This window comes from Monodon monoceros, unplaced genomic scaffold, assembly GCF_005190385.1.
Source record: "Monodon monoceros isolate NGI ecotype Baffin Bay Population unplaced genomic scaffold, NGI_Narwhal_1 Super_Scaffold_9, whole genome shotgun sequence".
Lineage (NCBI taxonomy): Eukaryota > Metazoa > Chordata > Mammalia > Artiodactyla > Monodontidae > Monodon > Monodon monoceros.
Window position 1 is genome coordinate 38,532,079 of NW_021703786.1, and position 22,132 is coordinate 38,554,210.

General features: G+C 56.1%; 2 protein-coding genes across 3 annotated transcripts in view; both read left to right on the forward strand.

Moving 5' to 3' along the window:
* Positions 1-8,146, forward strand: part of GID4 (GID complex subunit 4 homolog) — a 16,524-nt gene extending 8,378 nt beyond the window's left edge. The window contains exons 3-6 of the mRNA XM_029211056.1: positions 1,378-1,485; positions 3,487-3,588; positions 4,840-4,970; positions 7,299-8,146. Of these exons, the coding sequence (XP_029066889.1) occupies positions 1,378-1,485; positions 3,487-3,588; positions 4,840-4,970; positions 7,299-7,362 (405 nt within the window). The 3' untranslated portion in view covers positions 7,363-8,146. The remainder of the gene's footprint in view (positions 1-1,377; positions 1,486-3,486; positions 3,589-4,839; positions 4,971-7,298) is intronic.
* Positions 8,147-16,654: 8,508 nt separating this feature from the next.
* Positions 16,655-22,132, forward strand: part of DRG2 (developmentally regulated GTP binding protein 2) — a 15,011-nt gene continuing 9,533 nt past the window's right edge. For both annotated transcript variants that reach the window (XM_029211061.1, XM_029211060.1), the window contains exons 1-3: positions 16,655-16,865; positions 20,204-20,364; positions 21,886-21,975. In XM_029211061.1, coding sequence (XP_029066894.1) covers positions 16,802-16,865; positions 20,204-20,364; positions 21,886-21,975 — 315 coding nt within the window. In that variant the 5' untranslated portion in view covers positions 16,655-16,801. The remainder of the gene's footprint in view (positions 16,866-20,203; positions 20,365-21,885; positions 21,976-22,132) is intronic.

Below are 22,132 nucleotides of genomic sequence, written 5' to 3' on the forward strand. Positions count from 1 at the left end.
CGCCTGCCGGTGCAGGGGACGCAGGTTCGTGCCCCGGTCCGGGAAGATCCCACATGCCGCAGAGCGGCTGTGCCCGTGAGCCATGGCCGCTGAGCCTGCGCGTCCGCAGCCTGTGTTCCGCAACAGGAGAGGCCACAACAGTGAGAGGCCCGCGTACCGCAAAAAAAAAAAAAAAAATCAGGTTTCCACTTAGGAACTTATCTCCTCTTTAATCTCTTCACTCTGTATCTATAAATGTCTGAGGAACCCAGCACCAGTGTTGGGGTGAGGGCTGCGGTTTCGGGGGGGTGGCAAATCTGTAGTGTTTCGAGCTCACTGCTACGAGGACAGGCTGCCTGGATGTGTGCGGTAAAGCAGCCACGGCCTTTCTGGAAGCCCCGGTCCACGTGGCAGGCGAGCCGGGAGAAGTGGCAAAGCCATGAGAACAGATTTATTTTAAACGGGTAGTTAAGTTTGATGCCGATTGAGAGGGGCTTACATGGGGTGAGAAGAAAGCGGGACCTCTATGGTCCCAGGATTTTAGGGCAGTGACCCTTGCTGTGCCAGGCGGCGGGTCATCACCACACCCTCGGGAGGTACCCGGGCGGGTGGGTGGTGCTGAGGGGCCACCTGGCAGTTGGGTTGGCTGGTTTCTAGAAATGCAGAGAAACGGTACACTTTTTTACGATGTTGACTTGTTCTTTCATTAATTTTTTCAAAATCTTTAGTGCTTCCTTACTATCAGAGGAACAAGTAGCAAGGTTGCCCGGAGTATTCCAAGCACCCAATCAGGATGACGGCTTATTTGTTTTTCCAGCCGTTGTGACTTCCCAGGGCCGACGTGATTTATCAATGTTTCCCATCGTATAAGCTGTCTTAGCTCATGCGATAGAATTATATGAATGCCTAATACATGAAGGTATTCTACCAACCTCCGCCTGCCCCCCAAAGCTGAAGAGTCGGCGTAAAAGGGACAGGCTGAGCCAGTTTGAGAAGCAGTGGCTGAGCCGTGGCACGAGGGAGATGGAGCTTGATTTCGGAGCCTCTCTGGGTATTCGCCTTGGAAAGTAAAACTTATCAAGTTACCATCTGCTTTGTATTCAGAAATAACCTGTCCAAATATCTTTTCTGAGCCATCAGCACTTAACAAGTGCGCCAAAGAAGGGTTCTCTGCTTCTGGCAAAGGCCCCAGAATCCAACAGACCCCCTCCCCCCAGCCCCTTCACTTCAGGCTCCCTCCATGGCCGTGGGCGTCGCTGGTCTGGGTGGTTGCTCAGCAGTGTGGTGGTCATTTCTGCAAAGTTTTGGGGAGAAATTACAGCGAGGTTGGTTTTTTCCTTTGTGAAAGGTTACAACTGCTGTTTGACGTCGTGTTTGACATTTGGGTTCTTACCATAGGAGTATCCAACCCTCACGACCTTCTTTGAAGGAGAAATAATCAGCAAAAAGCACCCTTTCTTAACCCGAAAGTGGGATGCGGACGAGGATGTTGACCGCAAGCACTGGGTGAGTGCCCCTCTGCTCTGGGGAAGCCTGCGGACGGCCTCTGCCTTTAGGGTGGGCCAGGGCGGAGGCGCGGTTCCCCCTCACGAGCAGGACCTCAGGGCCGCTCCGCCCCTGGAAACGCCTGCACCTGTCAAGCACGGGTGTGTGCTCGCAGCCGTGAGCTCCTCAAGACAGCTCAGAGCTCCTCCTCGAGCCTTTTCGCCAGGGCCACGCGAGTCTTGTGTCTTTAAAAACCCATTTCTCAGCCGGTCGTTAGAGCCTTTGGCTTAGCTGGCTGTGGCGAGGATGAACTTTTGTTTCACACCGAGGAAGTCCAGTGCGCTCACCCCTAAAGCACCCAGGATGAGGTGTCAGTAGTGGAGATTCCAGAGCAACTCACTGTCCCTGCCACCACTCCTGGCTGTGTACGCGCTCTCCTGCTTCCGGGCCCACGGTCTCCTGGGGGGCCCCTCCTGCAGACACTCTGAGTCAGCGTCCTTGTAGGTGAGCTGCTTTCTCATACTTGAGTTAGGAAAGAAACATCTATCAAATGCTGAGTTTCGATTGAATTTAAACTTGAGCTTTTAAATGTAGCAAGCAGACACTGAGATAGATGGCCACCTGTGTTTCTAATAGAGTACGAACGGGGCCGAGCGTCTGGAAGTTGGGGAGCCTGGAAGGTGCCGCTGTCGGGGAGCACCCCTGGGAGCCGTCAGGCCCCACCCTGGCTGGCTCTCCCCGCCCGGCACCCACCTCTCCTGCACAGCCCAGCGAGCACACGGCCTGTCTTCCTTCCAACTTTGTTTTCCATTTCAAATTGGTCCTGCGAAAAGCAAGGTCTTTGAGGCCCAATGAAAACTCAGTTTGAGGCTGGTTGGCTGCAGGTGAAGAACCTGGAGAGCAGCTCGAACTTCCCGTTGCCTTTCGTTAGAGCTGGAGACACCCGGACTCCAGCCTTCGTAGGCTGGGTTGAACTATTTTGAGTGAAAGAAGGGCTGGGAAGGCCACCCTGGGCCCCGGCCTGCTGGGCGTGCGAGGTCGGGCATGTGGACAGTTTCCCTCCAGGAGCGCTGGCTGCCTTCGCGGGACTCAGGGTTTCCCGATGCCCTCTCCCCACGTGGGATTCCCAGACTCCCACGTGGGCCCCAGGGGTTCTGAGTGCCCCTCTGTCTGTTGGGGAGCCACGATGTCTACTGCACACTGCGGTCAGGACACTGTAGTTGACCCTCGAGTTTTTCTGAATGAGATTTGAAGTGGGTATTATGATAAAGGGATAAAAGATTATGGTGATTATCGTTATCGTGATAAAGATTCCTCACACATAATCTACTTAGAATAAAAATATCTGTGTGACAGATTCTATGACTTAATACCTCTCTGTCTTAACTTTTTACTCAGGAGGTTTTTTTATAGCATTAATACATACTTATTTTTAAATATTTGGAGGAAACAAAAGCAAAACATCTATAATGCCGAACACCTAAAGCTAAAGCAGGGGTTGACCTTTTCCTAAATCTCTTTTGAGTATATGGACTTTTTTTTTTTTTTTTTTAACAAAAACATGATCATAAAGGTACAGCTTTGTTGCCGTAACCAAGTGTTACTTGTTCCTGGTCTCAGCTAGCTGGCCCCAAGCCACCAGGCCACTGCGTTGTCAGGGGACCCCACTTTACTAACTCCCCCAACCCTGGCACTACAGGCTGCTTCAGCCTGAGTCTTTGCCCCCGTTGGTTGATGTACGGAGACCCCGTTCCTGATCGTCCAGCTACGTCTGTCTGGGGTGAGGTGTGAGAGAAGGCCTGGGGTTGCATCCATCCCCGTTCAGCAGCCTTTCCTGGGCGCGTTAGCTAGGCAGGCGTAGGGTCCGGGCGTCTGCCCCGGGGTCCAGGCCCCAGTGCATGGGGTGACCAGACGCTCCCTGCCCGCCAGCCGCCGCCTCGCCCTGGAGGGACCACTGCACCGGCCCAGCACACCTGCCACCCCCTCTGTCCCTCATTCTCATACTCTGCTTTTGGCTTTCAGGGCAAGTTTCTGGCTTTTTATCAGTACGCAAAATCGTTTAATTCAGACGACTTTGATTACGAAGAGCTGAAGAGTGGGGACTATGTCTTCATGAGGTGGAAGGTAAGGCTGCCTGGCTGTGCCGGCCTGTGGTGTGGCCCCCGGGTCCCAGGCCCCTCAGGCCCATTCTCACTCTCTGTGTGGAGCAGGCGCAGCTCCGGGCGGGACCCAGGCCTGGGGCGGCACCCTCCACACTCTTGTGTCCTCTCCCTTTGTTCTCTCCGGTGACCCTGCAGGCTCGGTCATCCCAAGTGTCCTGTGTACTCAGGAGACCCCCATCGTCTCAGCCCCTAAGTGACCTCGCCCGGGCTGTGGGCCGTCACGGTGCCCCCGGTCCCTCCAGCTCAGGAAACACGGGGCTGGGGACAGAATTTGGGTTTTCCCCCAGCCCTTGAGAACCCCATTGGGCCAGGCTCACTGGGTCGGCTCTGATGCCCCCTCCAGTATTTCCTGGGTTAGAGCCACAGGGTACTGAATTCAGCAGGCGAGTGTGTGAAATCACTTCGAGAACCTACACCCACCTCCAACCCCTCACCCCCAAGCTGTAGGAAAAAGCCGCTTTATGGTGAAATCTCGCCAGCTTTCCTACAGATGAATCCTGTAGCACCCTCATTCCCGGTCTGTGTTTCTATGGTGAGAATTGGGGCAGGGGCTTGGCACTGGCAGCAGACAGGCAGGTGCCGGGGGAAAACCTGAGTCCCGCCTCGCAGCCGGCCAACTAAGCAACCCACTAAAGGAAGTGTCGGTTGAGACTCTACTTTAAAATTAATTTGAAAAACTACAATTTCAGAGACTGGGGAAAGGGAAGGAGAGTTGCTTGTTCTCCAAGAGTTTCTCACGCAGGGAGACTCCCCCGTGGGCCGTCTAGGCCTCCCGCGGGCCCTGACCTCGCCCCCCAGGGGGCTGGTTCTGCCCGGGGTCTGACGAGAGCAGCACCGTTCTGACCGCTGCTGATGGGGGGGGGCCCAGGGCGAGCGAGCTCCACCTGCCCTCGGGGTGAGGCCCGGGCCATAGAAGTGACCCTCGGCTCTCAAGGTGACCAGGAGCCTAGCGACGGTTCCTGGGGTGCAGCAGAAGCATGAGTCCGCGGCTCAGGGGTGGGAAGGTTGTGATGTACTCTCGAGGCATGGGCACCACGGCGCCCGCTCTCGGCTCTGACCCCGGTGACCTCGACACGTGGTGGCCGTGTTTGTATGTTGAACATGCAAGTGGCTCGGGGGTTCACAGTTGCCTAGCAAGCCACCTGCAGGGGGGCAGGGAGGCCTGGGGGGCCGGAGCCCCCAGCGCTGACCCTCCATCCCCATCCATGTGCAGGAGCAGTTCCTGGTCCCGGACCACACGATCAAGGACATCAGCGGTGCTTCCTTTGCCGGCTTTTACTACATCTGTTTCCAGAAGTCGGCGGCCTCCATAGAGGGCTACTATTACCACAGGAGCTCGGAATGGTAAGGACCGGCCGCCGAGGCCTCATTTCTTGAGGGGCTCACTTCCGTCCACAGGGCAGTGTAAACAAAGTAAAAAAATGAAGTTCTGGGTACAGGAACTCATAGCTAAACGCTTTCAAGCAGCAAATATTTTCAGCTATGTTTATCTCAATCTTGCGGGTCTTGTATTTATTCCTCCCCAGTTTAATCAGTAACTGAAGTGTCAGACCCCGCTGTGGACGGCGGGAACTTGGCTATCAGTGGCCTTTTTAACTTTGTGCTCACGCTCCCACCTGGTGCCGGCCGGTGACCGGCGCCTGCGGGCGTGGTCGGCCCTGCCCTGGGCCTCTGCCCCGGTGACGGCCGCGTGCCACCCGAGGGCTGGTGTTTGCCACCTTTGCGGGCCTTCTCGTGTGAGCTTTTGTGAGTGCACCGTTATCCCTGAAGGGCAGACGGTGTCATGAAATACCTGATTTCCTCTCTGAATGTGGAAATTATTTCCTTGCGACTTTTGCACACTTTGAAGGCTCCTGCGGGACGCTGCGTGGGGCTACCCAGCGACAACCGAGTGCCCGGGGCTCCATGCAGCCCCGGCCTCTGTGGGAGCAGCCGTTGTTGGGGTGTCAACACCTGTTCAGCTTTCAAATGAGTTTTTAAAACTTTTCCTATCCTTTTAAAAATACCCGCTTTACGGAGATCCAGTTCACCTGCTGTGCAGTCTCCTTGCTGAAAGCGTCCAGTCCAGTGGGCTTTCGTGTCGACAGAGTTGTGCCGCCATCACTGCACTCAATTTCGGAATGTTTTCGTCGGCACGAGAGGGAACCCTGTCCCCCTGAGCTGTCACCCCACCTCCCCGCCCCCTCCAGCCCCAGGCAACCACTAATCTGCTCTCTCTAAGTACAGGTTTGCCTGTCCTGGACGTGTCACGCAAATGGGCCTGCGTACCGTGTGCCCTCTGTGTCTGAGCATCGGCTTTGAAGGGCCCCGGGTTGCGGTGTGTGTCAGTTCTTCGTCTTTACATTGCTGAGTGATTTCCCATCCTGTGGATGGACCACCTTGTCTTTATCTGTTCATCGGTGGATGGACACGTGGGTCATTCCCACCTTTCGGCTGCTGTGGACGTGGGTGTGCAAGAGCCTGAGTCCCTGCTTTCAGTTCCTCTGGTCACATAGCTGGGGTGGGATTGCCGGGTCACGGGGTATTCTATATTTCACTTTTCAGGGAACTCTTTCCCACAGCGGCTGCACCTTTTCACATTCCCACCAGTGATGCACAAAGGTTCCGCTTCTCCCGTTTCCCTGTGTCCTTACCAACATTTAGGATTACAGCCATCCCACTGGGTGCAAAGGCCTAGGGTTAGGGTTCTGATGGCTAATGCATCGTCCTTTCTTTTCCTTTTTTTTTTTTTTTTTTTTTGCTACATTGGGTCTTCTTTGCGGCACACGGGCTTTCTCTAGTTGCGGTGAGCAAGGGCTTTGTTGCGGTGCGCAGGCTTCTCACTGCGGTGGCTCCTATTGTTGCGGAGCACGGGCTCTAGGCGCGCGGGCTTCAGTAGTTGCGGCACGTGGGCTCAGTAGTTGTGGCGCACGGGCTTAGTTGCTCCGCGGCATGTGGGATCTTCCGGGACCAGGGCTCGAACCTGTGTCCCCTGCACTGGCAGGCGGATTCTTAACCACTGCACCACCAGGGAAGCCCCCATCGTCCCTTCTTGTTGATGTTTTGGGTAAGAGATAAACTGCTCTTCTCTGTGCTGCTCCTCCCTCTTCTGTGGACGGGGTGGGGGGAGCCGACACACTGAGCGTCCCTGAGTGGCGACTGTCCCGCCCCGTTTATCCTTCATCTGCTTCCCTCCTCGGAGCACCCGTCACGGGGACGCACACCCCGCAGAGCCCTCGGATGCCTTAACAGCCGCGTCTAGGGAGAAGGAAGATGAAGTCGCTAAGATTGGGGGAGGGGGTGGCTGTGACGTCATCGATCCCAAGCTCTCCGGATCTCTGCTCTGCAGGTCGCACGGCTTCGGAGGAAAGCAGGGCGGTGGGGAGGGCTGGAGGGCCTGGTCTGCACCCTCCCCCAGAGGACTTGGCCTCTCGTTTCCTGAGACAGGCTGTCGTTGCTTCAGGATTGGAGCGGGGCCCACAAACAGCAGGTTTTCTGCGTAGTCCAGGGGGATTAACCAGAGAAATGGAAACAAGGCCAAGCTCAGCTCCCCTGACGGAGTCTGAGATGAGCCAGCGTTTCATGTAGGCGTGGGCTCTGCGGGCGCCGGTGGGGCAGGCTCCACACCCTGTGCTGGTTTTCAGGATGCTCTGACGATCCCCCCCCCCCGCCACCCTCCTCTCCTCCCCACAGGTATCAGTCGCTCAATCTCACTCATGTTCCAGAACACAGCGCGCCCATCTACGAATTCCGGTGACAGCGGTCCGGGACAGCACCAGATAAACTGAACTTGGCAAAAAAGAAATTTGCCAAGAAAACTGTGTACCTGCCAGAACCAGGAGAACGTGTGTTCCTGTTTCTTCACGAGCAGACTCGCATCAGAAAGCATGAATGTCAACCCACGGCATCCGAGGCGTGCGGCCGACCGGCGAGGGCAGGTGGAGGGCGGCCTCGGTTCCTCTTCCCTCTCTGTGGCAGTTTGGTCTTAAGCTGTTTTTAAGCTACCGTAAATGCACTTTTCCTCCTGCACAGCTGAATTCTGTATCACTGAGACGCACATCCCTTCCCCCACGCCCCCCTCCATCCCCGGCCCCCCTCGGCCTTGGTGCTCAGTGGGCCCCACCAGGCCCCCCGGCCCCCGGTTGCTTACTCTGGTAGCTCAAGGGACGGCCGAGCCCAGCAGCCGTGTGCCCCCGGAGCCCTGTGCAGGGAGACGGCCGATTGCTCGGCGGGGTTGGGGCACTGCCAGCCCTGGGATGCTCACGCTGAGCTAGTCAGTGGCCGGCAGCTTCCCCGGGCCTGCCGTCCAGGTCACAGGATTTAAGGCTTCCTGATCCCTGGCAGGGACAGATTCCCGTCCTGCTCACTCAGCACGTTTGCTCCAAACTTTTGAACTTGAGGGCAATACTAAACTTAAAAAAAAAAAAAAAAAAAAAAGGTTTTTTTATTACAAAATTATTTTTATGGTCCCTTGAACAAGGACCCTATGGCAAATGCACAATTATTCAGAATTACATTTTATCGTTTTCACATTGAAAACAGCAAATGTTGACTTAGTAGTTTTTATACCTATATCTATTTGTAAATGTATATTCAATCAGCCAGCAGTTTGAAACTGGTCATGTGGTACAGAAGTTTTGCAGCATTGCGTCGGTCACAGCGCTAAACGTGAGAGCCGTTTTGGGGGCCGGTTTAGCATTTGTGCGTCCTCCTTTCACTACTCAGAACAGCAGTGCTTCGTGGCGCCCTGTCCCGTCAGGCAGCTCAGCAGCGTTGGCGTGGGGGAGGGGTGGGAGCATATGAGCACTCCCAAAGAGCTCGAGGCTCACGTGCCAAAGTGTGTGTGTGTCTGTGCGCGTGCGCGTGCAGTTGTGTCGTTTAAATGTTTAGAAAGCCTCGTAGCGTGGCATCCGCTGTAGCCCGCAGATGTGGGCAGGGCTTGGGGGATTGGCATTTGCTGGTGCTTTACAAGACTTGCTCAGAATACTGGAGGGAAAGCTTTAACAACGAGGTAGTATTTTAACCCACGGGAGCAAAACAAACGCGAGGTACATGTCCACGGGCGGAGTAAGAAAGCACAAAGCCCTTCCGTCTAGGTGCGTGGTGGGGCAATCTTTTTTTCCCAAGAAGTGACTTTCGTTTATTGACGTACGTACTGTATGTTCCTGAGGTTGAGTCAGGAGAAGCCTTAAAGGAGAAGTGTTGGGGAAGGTGGTGGGTGGGTGTCAGGGCCGCTGGGCTGTGTGGTCCTGAAGCTCCCTGCAGGGATGCACCTGGAAAGGCCAGGGCCTGGGGACCCTGGAAAGTTGCCTGGTGGCTGCATTGGAGAGATGCTTCACGTCTGTCTCCAGAGATGAGTCAGAAATGTTTCCCAGATTTTAAAACTCCCAAAGGCAGTGGAGTGGCTGGCTCTGGTCAATCCCAGCTGGGGGCACAAGGCCTGGGCCAGCGCCGCAGGGTGTAACCAGCTCCTGGAAGGGTTCAGGTGCCACTCAGAATGCCGCGGGTGAGGTCCGCCTGGAGCCTGTCGGGGCCGCGTGCGCGTCCTCCAGCGGGCAGGGCGGGGTGTCTGCGTGGCGCTGCTGCCCGGGCGGGCCGGGCTCTGTTGTGGGCTGGCTTCCTTGCTGAGCCAGGGGTCAAGTGCAGCGGTGTTTGGGGGCGAAGAAGTGGTACCCTTTGCCAGCTCTTTGGGACACACCTGTGATGAAGATTGGTTCTCGTACAAACCTGTCTGTCGAGGATGCAGAAGGGGTGGTCTCCACATCCCGTGAGTAACTCCCAGACCACCTGCCTTGACTTAGCTCCCGAAGGAGCTCGGGCGGTCATCCCCAGCCCAGGTTATTCTTTCCTGGGCCTTCTCGTAAACCCACATGCCTCTGCTTCTATGTGCAGTGTTTTTGGTTGACTCTTGTGTTCGTCGTCGAGAAACGAGGGCAGACGCACACTCCCTGCCGTCTCCCCCACTCCATCCTCAGGACTCAGCTCCTGCTCTGCTCAGATGCCCTCCACCCCACACTCTCAGCCTCGCCACTGCTGCTGGTGTCATCCCTTCCCACCCACCCATCCTTTCAGACTCGACGGCGTCTCAGCTGCGGTCCCACGGTAACGAAGCGGATGCCTCCCGTCAAGCAGAAGGTCCATCTGCCTGCTGGCTCTGTGGTGATGTGCACGGCACGAACTCCAGGGGAGCAAAGGGGGCTTTTCAATGTCTTTTGCTTTCAGAAACAGGGAATTTATATTCTAAGGCCTTGAATTGATTTTTTTTTTCCTCATAAATAGTCAGATAAGCTAATTTTTAAAAAGAAATGCCATTGAGTATGTGCATTGTGGTTTAAAATTACTAACGAGTTCTGGGAAAGAAAAGTAATATTTGATTTTGAATCTTACATGTTTTTAAAAATTAGATTTGAATGGGCAAAAAGTATTTTGTTTCTTTAGGGAGTACATGTGGAAAGGGTTTGAGGGTTTGGGACGGGAGAAGTATTTTGCAGAGCTATCAATGTCCAAATAATTTTTAAAAAATAATAAAGGTATTTAAGCAGTGAGTCTGTCCTATTTCTAAAGCAAAACGGTTCTGTTAGAAGAAACCAACCCCCTTTCTGGCCCTGTGGCTGTGGAGGTTTCTGGGCCCCCGCAGGGGATTCCAACACGGGGGGACATCTGCGTGATTAGGGGCGAGGCCTCCAGGCTAGTGAGCTGGCCCGCGGAGCGGGGTTACGTGCTGGGTAATGTCGGGGTAGAGATGCCAGCCTGGTGCTTGGCTGGTGTGTGGACGGAGCCAGTGAGACTTCCTCCCCTTCTGGAACCTCAGAGCCCGGGAAGTAAAGAGAAGGGACGGCGGTAGCCTCTCCCACGTCAGTGCTCACCTCCCCCAGGTGCGCTTGCTGTGTGCTGACCGCCGTCCTGGGTGCTTGTGACACGTCCACACCTGACGGACCCCGAGAATGGCCTATGTCCCAGTAGGGGGATACATGGCAATGACACAGTAAAGAATCCGTGTCTTTTAGATGTTGAGGGACAAGCATTACAGGGGAAGAGCAGGCAGAGGTGCGGCAGGCTGGGGGCCACTGTGGGTTGCGCTGGTTGAAAAGACGGTCGGGTGACATTGAGCAAAGACCTGGAGGTGGGTGCGAGCCACGCAGACGTGTGGGGGTGAGCCCTCCAGGCAGAGGGGACAGCGGCGTGGGGTGTGTAGGAGCCTCGGGGCCTGTGGGACCTTGTCGGTCGCTGTCGGGATCAGGGCTCTGGCTTTACTCAGAAGGAGGAGAGGCATCGGAGGGTGTGGGCAGAGGTGGGATGGGACCCGATGCAGCTTTTAAAGGATCTTCCTGGGTGGAGGGACTGAAGGGGCAGGTGGAGAGCAGTGGGAGCCCACTGCCGAGCTGGAGGGTGAAGCTGACAGGCTGTCTGGGGAGTGTAACAGGGAGAGCTGTCTGGGGGGTCCGAGGCTTTTGGAAGAACCAGCAGCCTCTGTGTTAGTTGGGGTCACTGTCTCATTTGTTCGCTGCCGACATTTGATTCATGGAGGTGTCGGAGTGGAGACATGGAGAGATTTGTAAGAGAAGGGAGCACGCCTGCCACGCGGGGCCGCGTGGGGAGCACCAGGTTTTGGGCAGAAGGTGAACAGAAACCGCGGTCTTTGTTGGGCTTTCTGAGGGAAGGGCGGCGGGGGAGGGGGGCAGACGGTGTAGGGCCGGCTAGTTGGAGTGATTCGGGCGGGCCTGGGGCACGAGGCTGCCTGGCCCTGGGACGATCAGGCCAGGGGTAGCGGCTAGACCATTGCATGAGAAGGTATAGCAGCAGTGTGGGCTCCGGGATGGTGGCCTGTGTGGGAGAATCACTACGGGGGAGTGGGAGCCTTTGCCTCCCCTGAAAACGGGCCAGCTCTCGGGGGGGGCAGCAGGGATGCAGAAAATCAGAAGCTGTAGTTGATGTAATTGGCCCTGTAGTGAGCGGATGGATGCCCAGCCGACGAATCCAGAAACTAAGAAAGCACCGAGCCGTGATGGAGAGCGGCTCCCGGGAAGATGCACCTGGACTGCACGTTCGTCTCCAGTGCACGTGGCACAGGTGGGGGGTTCCGCCCCTCCAGCCGTGGGCACTCGCAGCCACAGGCTGGTCCGGCTCTAACTGGGCCGCCCGTGGTCGCCCTGGGCCCGTGAGGATCGGGCTGTGGGTTTCTGGCGGCCGGGTCTGGGGGGTATGCGTGGCCGCTCCCAGCTGGCTGGTGCCCAGGACAGTGGGTCATCAGGTGCAGCGGCCGACGGTGGAGGGGGTCTGAGGGGAGGGCATGGAGCTCAGTTTTGGACACGTTAAGTCTGAGGGAAATACAAGTTAGACTCCAAGTGATGGTGGCCGTGCGGCCCTGAAATTCAGGAGGAAGGTCTGGACTGGAGACGAGGATTGGAGAGCTGTCAGCATCTAGACAGGGTGTTTAAAACCATGAGATGGGGCTTCCCTGGTGGCGCAGTGGTTGAGAGTCCGCCTGCCGATGCAGGGGATGCGGGTTCGTGCCCCAGTCCTGGAAGATCCCACATGCCGCGGAGCGGCTGGGCCCGTGAGCCATGGCCGCTGAGCCTGCGTGTCTGGAGCCTGTGTTCCGCAACGGGAGAGGCCACAACAGTGAGAGGCCCGCGTACCGCAAAAAAAAAAAAAAGAAAAGAAAAAAAAACATGAGATGGGGGTGCTCATGGATGGGAGGAGGGATCCGCGGTGGAAGCAGGATGGTGGGGGAGGCCAGGGAGCTGGGGTCCTGCGGGCCGCAGGACAGCAGGGCCTTCAGGAGAAGGAGGGACCCACTGTGTCCGTGACGCTCAGGGCTGACCATGGGGTCCAGCCGCGTGAAGGTCACTTCTAACCTTGAGGGAGCGGCTTGCACAGACTGGTAGAGGCCAGTGGGAATCAGAGCAAGTGTGGGAGGGAAGGAAAGTGCTCAAAAGGTTTTGCGGGTAAATTATTTCATACTGTCATACATACTGAGGTATTTTTTAATTGTGGTAAAATATTCACAGTATACATTTACCATTTTAGCCACTTTGAAGTGTACAGTTCAGTGGCATTAAGCACATTCATCGTGTTGTACACCCATCGCCTCCATCACCTCTGGAACTTTTCCATCTTCCCAAAGTGGAGCTCAGTCCGCACTGAACACCAACTCCCCACCCTCGGCCCCTGGCACCCACCCTTCTACTTCCCATCTCTATGGACCTGACGGCTCCAGGGACCTCGTGTAAGTGGGATTGCCAGTGTTTATCCTTTTGTGACTGGCCTGTTTCACTTAACGTGTCAGAACTTCCTTCCTTTTTAAGGCTGAATAATATTCCATTATATGTATAGACCACCCTTTGTTTATCCGTTCATCCATCAGCAAACACTTGGGTTACTCCCAGTTTGGGGGTATTGCGAATAATGAACATGGGTGTACAAATTCCTCTTCAAGTCTCTGCTTTCACTTTTGGATACGTACTCAGAAGTGGAATTGCCAGATCATGTGGTGGTTCTATTTTTAGTTTTTGAGGAACCTGCATACTGTTTTCCATAGTTGGCCGCACCATTTTATATTCCCAGCAACAGCGCACAAGGGTTCCACTTTCTCCGTGTTCTCACCAACACTTGTTCTCCCCCACTATCTCTCTCTCTCTCTCTCTCTATATATATATGTGTGTGTGTGTGTATATGTATAATACACACAGACACACAAATACACACCCCATCCTCACGGGTGTGAGGCGTTATCTCATTGTGGTTTTGATTTGCATTTCCCTAATGACAGTGATGTGGAACATCTTTCCACGTGCTGTTGGCCATCCATATATCTTCTCTGGAGAAACGTCTACTCAAGTCCTTCATCCATTTTAAAAATCAGTGTTGCTGTTGACTAATGACTTTTTTTTTTTTTTTTTTTTTTTTTTTTTGCGGTTCGCGGGCCTCTCACTGCTGTGGCCTCTCCCGTTGCGGAGCACAGGCTCCGGACGCGCAGGCTCAGCGGCCATGGCTCACGGGCCCAGCCGCTCCGCGGCACGTGGGATCCTCCCGGACCGGGGCACGAACCCGTGTCCCCTGCATCGGCAGGTGGACTCTCAACCACTGCGCCACCAGGGAAGCCCTGATGACTTCTTTATATATTCTGGGTATTAACCCCTTATCCAATATATAGTTTGCAGATATTTCTCCCGTTCCGTGGGTTTCCTTTTCACTCTGTTGATAGTATCCTTTGATGCACAAATCAAATATTTTACAGTTCCACTAGCAGCCACTTCAGAAGTTTGTAAACTCTTACTCAGAGATTCCTCGGGTGACATGAACACGCGAGGTTGGTAGTTGGTGTCCCAGGTTTAGGTTTGGAAGACCCAGACCTTCCAAGCAGGAAAGGCCTCGTTGCCTAGAAAACGCTTGATATTTAGGTTTTCTCCCTTGACCCTGGGAGTAGGCCTGATTTCACAATATTTATGAAGAAACAGACCCCTGGGGATTGCGAGTGAAGCAGACACAACAGCAGAGATGCCAGGACTCTTGAAAGGTGAGTCGCATTCCAGGACACTTCCACCTCCCCAGATGTAAACCGGTAGTGAACACACCTCCGTGGGCACAAGGGTGGTGGCAGTCAAAGCCGGGAGCCGCGTCTTGGGGCAGAGGGAATTAGAGGACCTTCCCCCCGCACCGGGCCAGGGCTCCACACTTGCCTGGACTGCCCAGCTCCCAGAGGCTTTCACCTCCCATCTTCCCTGAACTTCACAGAGCCCGTAGACATAGATGTTCTCCTCGCTGTCTGCCTGTTACCCTGGGATCCCTGGACTTCACATCTCAGCCCTGCCATGAAAAGCTTGAGCCGCTGGGCCAGGCACTTTGCATGACTTCTAACCTTGCTTTGTCAGAGGAGGAGGAGAGCGGCAAGCTGGAGCTTACAACACCCCTGTCCAGCCTGGAGCCTGGTGCATAATAGGCGTTTGGTAAACGTGGGCTAAGTCTGGGGAGGCTGTGACACCCCCGGAGGACACGTGATGGACAGTGGCTCTGGCATTCAAGGAGGACTTATGAGCAAGCAAACTTTATCTATTATTTCATTTTTACAGCAACCATGTTATCCCCGTTTTCAGGGTGTAGAAACAGGCTCAGAGAGGTTAAGAAATTTAACCAAGCACACACAGTTATGAACCTTGGATCTGAACACAGCGTGATTTCCAGTGACCTGCTGCCTACTCCCAACTTTGTATAAAAAACATGCAGGAGGGCTTCCCTGGTGGCGCAGTGGTCGAGAGTCCGCCTGCCGATGCAGGGGACGCGGGTTCGTGCCCCGGTCCGGGAAGATCCCACATGCCGCGGAGCGGCTGGGCCTGTGAGCCATGGCCGCTGAGCCTGCGCGTCCGGAGCCTGTGCTCCGCAACAGGAGAGGCCACGACGCTGAGAGGCCTGCGTACCGAAAAAAAAAAACATGCAGGAAAGTTGAAAGAATAATTCATACACACACACACACACACACACACGCACACACACACACACACACAGCCTTCCCCCAGGTTCAACAAGTGTGAACATAATGCCACATTTCCTTCACACTTTCTCTGAATATATATATATACATACTTGAAAGTATAGACATCATGACCTTTTACCCCTGTTGCGGACTGAATGTTTGTGTCACCTCCCCAAATTCATATGTTGATGCCCTAGCCCCCAGTGTGATGGTATTTGGAGATGGGCCTTTGGGAGGTTTTTGGGGTCAAGTGAGGTCATAAGAGGGGGCTAAGAAGAATCACCAGCGAGTTCTCTCTCTGTCTCTCTTTCCCACTGCGCACACTCCCAGAGGAAAGGCCACGTAAGGACGTGGCAAGAAGGCGGTGGTCTGTAAGGCGGGAATGGGACTTGCACCAGAACCCAACCATTCTGGCACCCTGATGTGGGACTTGCAGCCTCCAGACTGTGAGCAAATTAAATTCTTTTGTTTAAGTGAGCGGTAGGTATTTTGTTATGGAAGCCTGAGCAGACAAAGACAACACCTGAGCACCACCACGTGCATCTGCTAAGAATAAAGAAAATCTCCTACATAATTACACCCAAGAAAATTAGCAGTAACTCTGTAATATCTAATATTCTATCCAAAGTCAGATTTTTCCCAATTGTCCTCAGAATGTCTTCTCATAACTGCTTTTTAAATTTTCACCCAGACGGGACTTCCCTGGTGGCACAGTGGTTAAGAATCCGCCTGCCAATGCAGGGGACATGGGTTCGAGCCCTGGTCCGGGAAGAGCCCACATGCCACGGAGCAACTAAGCCCGTGCGCCACAACTACTGAGCCTATGCTCTAGAGCCCACGAGCCACAACTACTGAGCCCACGTGCCACAACTACTGAAGCCTGCGCGCCTAGAGCCCCGTGCTCTGCAACAAGAGAAGCCACCGCAATGAGAAGCCAGCTCGCCACAACTAGAGAAAGCCCGCACGCAGCAACGAAGACCCAACACAGCCAAAAATAAATAAATATATTAAAAAAAAATTCAACCGGAATCCAGGCAAGGTCCACACATTATATTTAACATCTCTTAATCTAGAACAATCCTTTCCCCACCGCCAGCCCCTCCACCTACATCATTGACAATTTTGAAGACAGGCCACTTGTCCCATAAAATGTACCACTTTCTAGATTTGTCTGATGTTTCCTCGGGTCTAAATTCAGACACAGTATATTTTGGCAAGAATTCCGCATAACAGATGCTGTCTATACTGCGTCCTATCAGGAGGCATCTGTTGGCAGGGTAGTAAGGCTAGGTTGGGGACCCATATTTAACCTCGATACAAAATAAGCCACCAGACTTTCAGCTCAGCGCCTTTTCTTTACACCAGCAAAGTCGGCTGCGCTGGGACCCGCAGTGCGGAGTCCACCGCGGGACGGTCCCTTTGGGTCTCCCACGCCCCGCTCCTGCACATCTTCGCCTGGCCTCGCCCCCGCCGGCCTGGCCACGCCCCGGCCCGGCCCATCCCCCACCCCTCTCCAGCCTCGCCGGCCTAGCGGGCGGAACCAATAGCATCTGGCACTGCGCTCGAGGTCGCCCGCCCGGAGTCTGAATCCCGGTGCTCCGGCCGCACGCGGACGCCGTTCTCGGTGGGCTTCCGGCGCACGCTGATCTGCAGCCGCCGACGGGCCGGAGTTCGCGGAGCCGCTGCAGTCTGTGTCGCCTGTGCGCCTGGTTCAGCCACCGCCATGGGGATCCTGGAGAAGATCTCCGAGATCGAGAAGGAGATCGCCCGCACGCAGAAGAACAAGGGTGAGGGCCGGCCCGGCGGGGCGTCTGCGGCGGGCGGGGGGGGCTGCCGGAGCCGGGGGAGCCGGGCGGGAACCCAAGGGTGCGGATCAGGGCCCGACCAGGGGGCCGAGTAGAGAACCCCAGCATACGGAGCAAGCATCCGACCCGGAGAGGCGGGGTCGGGGTTCGAAGCCGGGTCTCCTGACGGTCGGGCCTGGTGGATTGGCGCTCTGCTCCTTTGTGGGCGGAAGTCCAGGAGGAGACCCCCCCCCACACGCACAGGTACAGCCTCGCCAGCTGCCCGGAGCCCCTCGGTGGGGTGGAGGCAGTCAGGACTTGAGTCTGGCGGACCTGGGTTTGGACCCCGGCTCCACCTCGTGCCTGCTGTGAAAGCTCGGGAAGTCACCTCGCCTCTTGGAGCCTCAGTGTCCCCCTCTGCAAATGAGGGTAATAACCCCGTGCGCCCTCTTAGCTCACAACTAAGTTAAACCGGATTCTGTTTGCAAAGCACTGGACGCATGTGAGCATCCGGTATTAAAGTGAATCCCGCAGCATAGGTAGCACTTGATGAAGCATCAGATCTGGGCGCAGACTGTAAGGGCTGCGGGAGCTCAGAGGAGAGGAGCAGTGAGGAGCGGAGACCGGTGACACCCAAAAAGGCTTCCAGGAGGAGGTGGGACTTGAGCTGGTTGGGGGGGTGGATTCCAGGAGAGGGGCACTGCTGAGGCAAAGACACGGGAGCTGAGGTGAGCGCGGCGTGTTCATGGGAGAGTGAGGAGGAGAGTCTAGATGAGAAGGAGGGTCTGGAGTAGTGGGAGATGTGGTTGGCTGTGGTGGGCGAGGCCCAGTGCCTGACCAGCCCTGCTGTGGGATTGCAGGAGCAGGAAGCAAGCCGGTGGTTGGTCTCAGTGTCTGTCGTCCCTTGGCTGTGAAGTTGGGGGGCTTCCTTCACTCTCATTCTGTTAAAGACTCGCGGAACCCTTACTAGGTGCCAGGCACCGTGGTTAAAGTAGTGAACAGCTGTCACGTCCTTGCCCGCATGGAGCTGACCTCTCAGTGGACCATCTGTAAACTGGTAGCTGAGTATACAAGATAATTTCAGCCAATAATAAACGCTGTGGAGACAAACTAGGGTGATGTAGCAAGCGTGTCGGGGTAAGGGCTGGGGCTACTAAGGTGGGATGATCAGAGAAGACCACCATGAGGTGGGGACATTTGAGCCGAGACCAGAATGAGAAGAAGGAACCAGCCATGCAAAGACCTGGGGGGAGACTGTTCCTGGCAGATGAAACAGCTGGTGCGGAGGACCTGAGGCAGGAATGAACTTGGCTTGTTGAAGGAGCTGAAGGCCTGGGGCTGGAGTGCAGGATGGGAAAGGAGTGGGCCAGTCGTGTAGGCCTTGTAGGTCATGCGAAAGAGTCCAGGTTGTGTTCTAAGGGCAGCGGAAGCTAGTGGAGGGTGTTTAAGCAGCAGAGACTTCTGTTTTAAAAGTTCCCCCTGGCTGCCCTGCAGAGTATCATCCATGGGGCTCAAGGAAAGTAGCAGGGAGGCTTGAGATGCTGCCGCTTTGGCAGTGGTCCAGGAGGGGATGTAAAGGTGATTAAGGGATCAAGACCTAGTCCTTCCCTTCAGAGATGCTCAGAGTCTCATGCGCCGGGGTGACAGAAAGGACCACGTGAACCTGACTTGCTGAGCCTGTCCTTGACCACTTCTCACTGTCCTCAATTCACTCATTCAGTTGCCAAAACACTTCCTGAGCACCACACCGGAAGCTGGGGATCCTGCCCTTCTGGAGGGAGGGAAGCAAAGAAACAAGATTCAGTCGTCCCTCGGTATGCAGGAGGGGGGCATTGGTTCCGGGACCCACCGCAGACCCCACGATCTTAGAATGCCGCATCCGATAGCCAGCCCTCCATGTCCACGGTTCTGCATCCACAGATTCAGTCAACCGCAGACCATGTAGCACTGTGATATCACTGAAAAAAATTCCCGTATAAGTGGACCCGTGCAGTTCAAACCCGTGTTATTCCAGGGTCGGCTCTAGTTTCAAATGGTGCTGAGAAGCCATGAAGACAAATGGGACCAGCGAGGGGCCTGGCAGGGGTGGGGGTTACTGCAGACAGTAATAATAACCGACTTGTATTGAGAGCTTGCCATGTGCTGGTCATCGTTCCCAGAGCTTGCTTTAATTACAGAAATCTGCAGAAGTAGTTATCGCTGCTAACATCCCTATTTTGCAGACTAAGAAACTGACGCACGAGGAGGTTAAGTAACTTTTCCAAAGTAAAATGGCCCGTAATTTCAGGATGGAATTCCAACACAGGCTCTTAAGCTCTGCGTGACATTGCCTCTGCATAACTGGGCAGGGGAGGCCTCTTTGAAGAGGTGACATTGAGCTGAGAAGGAGCCAGCCTTGGGAAGATGAGGTTGAAATGGGGTAGCAAGTGCAAAGGTCCTGAGGCGAGAATGGGCGGCTGGACTGTGCCAATGAGAGGGAAAGTGGTGGAGACGGGAAGTGGCCAGGCCGGTCACCTGACCACAGCAACATGACACGTAGCTGAGGTCCTGTACCCCCCCTCTGCCGCCCTGCAGTGCAGCTCCCCATCAGTAGTGTAACTTATGTACATGAGAATTTGGAAAAAATCGATATCAAGGAGGAGAAAAAGGAAAGTAATTTATAATTAAAATGGGGTTTATTTCAATAAGTGAATGTAGGGGCACAGCCAAGATGCAGTGGAGTTAGAAGGAGGCGGTGAGGTGTTTGCAGCGCTGGACATGTGGCAGCCACAGTGCAGGTGCTAACAGGTGTGTCGTGTGGGTGACTCACGTCCCCTACACGAGGCCTCCCTGTTGGCAGCCTGGGGTCCCAAGCAGGCAAGCCTGTCTGGGTAAAGTTTCAAACGAAACATGCCATACTCTTCCCTCAACATACACAGTAGTTCCACTCCTGGGAATGCCAGTGTCTGTTAACGCTGCAAAAATGCCCTGTGAGGCTCTGGGCCCCAGAGACCCTAATCCAGGCTCCCTCTGCGGCCCTGTGACACAGGACAGTTCTTGGCTCTGCTGGTCTGACTTACACCTTCTAGAGCTGCGGGCTTCCCCAGCTCCTGCCTGATAAGTGCCCGTGAAGACTGCACCATCACTTCACCATCGCAGCGACACCTGAAAACGCCCTCCAGGATGCCCCCAGGAGTGGTGCCGCCCTGGCTGAGAACCACTGACATTGGGTCGTGTCTGTCTGTCGGTTGCTGTCTGGCTCTGAGGGTCCCGGCCAGCATTCGGTTGCGTGTATTTGGTTGCGTACGGGACCTTCCCAACCTACCTGGGACACTCACCTTCCATCTTGTGTTGTCTTTTAGCCACCGAGTATCACCTTGGCCTGCTGAAAGCAAAACTCGCCAAGTATCGGGCCCAGCTCCTGGAACCCTCCAAATCGTCCTCATCCAAAGGCGAGGGCTTCGATGTCATGAAGTCGGGCGACGCCCGCGTGGCACTGATCGGCTTCCCCTCTGTGGGTAAGGTCAGTGACGGGCACCGCAGGCCTCGGGGAGGAAGGTGGCTGGTCTCCGCTCTGCCGCGGCCGCGCCCCCTCCCTCCTCTCTGAGCCGGCTCCAGGGCGCAGGAGGCCCAGCCTCCCAGGGCCCGGCGGGGACTCTGCAGCAGGAGTGGCCCCGCCGGCCTCTGCCTTGTCCCCAAGCACAGACGCTCACTGGGCGTGCAGCTCGTGCCAGGCACGTTCTGCCCCTGCCCACTCAGCCCCGAGCTCGCGGAGCAGAGGGGAAGGGCAGGCACGTGGAGCGGGGTGTGAGCAGGTGTGTGAGCAGAGCCCCGAGGAGGGGACCTTGAGGCGGAGGCTGTCGGGGAGCGAGGGTGGCGGGGTGCCTTGAACTGACCGGGTGTGACCCCTGGGCAGCCGGCGAGCACGGCCAGGCTTTGACTCCTAGGGTGTTGCCGTGGATTCGCTCGTTTTAGCCTTTTCTTTCGACCTTACTTTCCAGCCTGCAAGGCCTTCTCTCCCGGGTGAGAAGCCCAGGCTGGGAGGAGCCACTCTAGTGACCGAGAGCTGTGCCCTTGGGGTCTGGGCCCTGTTGGGAATCTGGGCTCTCTAAGCACAGGAGGGCGCGGGCCGCCCTCCTGCAGGGGCCAGACAGGTTCGGGGGTGTCCCCCAGGTTGGCCTCTGGCAACCACGGCTCTCAGGGCCGCCCGGCTGGCCACACCTGTCTACCCCACCAGGTTTTTACGTTTCCTCAAGTTTCCAAGAGGCCCCCTGGGCAGAGACTTTGTGACCTGAGGCCTGTGATCTCTCACGAGCCCTGTTTGGGTTCCAGGGCCTGAGGGCATGTGAGCGAGCTGCGCCCCAGCTCCCTGCTGATTAGGGTGGGGGCGCCGGGCCGGGCCGGGCTGGCCTCGTGGCACTGCCTGCGGCTGTGCTGGCCTCTGGGCCACAGCGTCCATCACTGTGGTCGCTGCGCCCCCCCTGCCTTGTCACCTCCTTCACAAGGTCGGGACCGGATCGAGGTCCCGGGTCCCCAGCAGAAGCAGGACCGAAGGCAGGGTCTCTCAGTCCCGGCCGGGTGTGGCCCCACTCCCGCCGTGGGCCGGCCACGAGGTCCCATCCGGATCCTTCCCCGCTCCCCTACCTCCCTCCCTTGCAGCCCTGCGCCACCGGCCGGAGCTCTCAGGCGGGAGGGTCCCTGCCTCCTTGCCCTCCTGGGAGCAGCAGCTGTGTGCTGTGGAACTGACACCTACTCCAAGTTTTCTGGGCCCAGGAGGGTCTGGAGGTTCCATGGAGCTGGGGATGGGCCCCAACGTAGCGGGGGAACCCCCTTAGGAACCAGGTCCCTGTGTCCACCCGAGGCAGGCCTGAGGCCTCAGGCACAGGGTGGCCCTGTGGTGTTGAACCCCCCAGGCAGGGCCAGAGGTGACTTTTCCAGCTGTTGTCATCACAGCCCAGCCGGGGGGATGGGGGTCTCCCCGCGTCGCACCTGGGCTCCTGGAGGCGGGGCAGGACCCCCGCTGCAACGAGCTGCTTTCTCCCAGTCCACCTTTCTCAGCCTGATCACCTCCACGGCCAGTGAGGCTGCGTCCTATGAATTCACAACCCTGACCTGCATCCCTGGGGTCATTGAAGTAAGTCGGGGCTTGCCGGATCCCAGGAGGGAGGGAGGGTGTGTGTGTGTGTGTGTGTGTGTGTGTGTGTGTGTGTGTGTGTGTGCGTGTGTGTGTGTGTGTCATGTGCCGGATCCCAGGAGGGAGGGAGGGAGGGTGTGTGTGTGTGTGTGTGTGT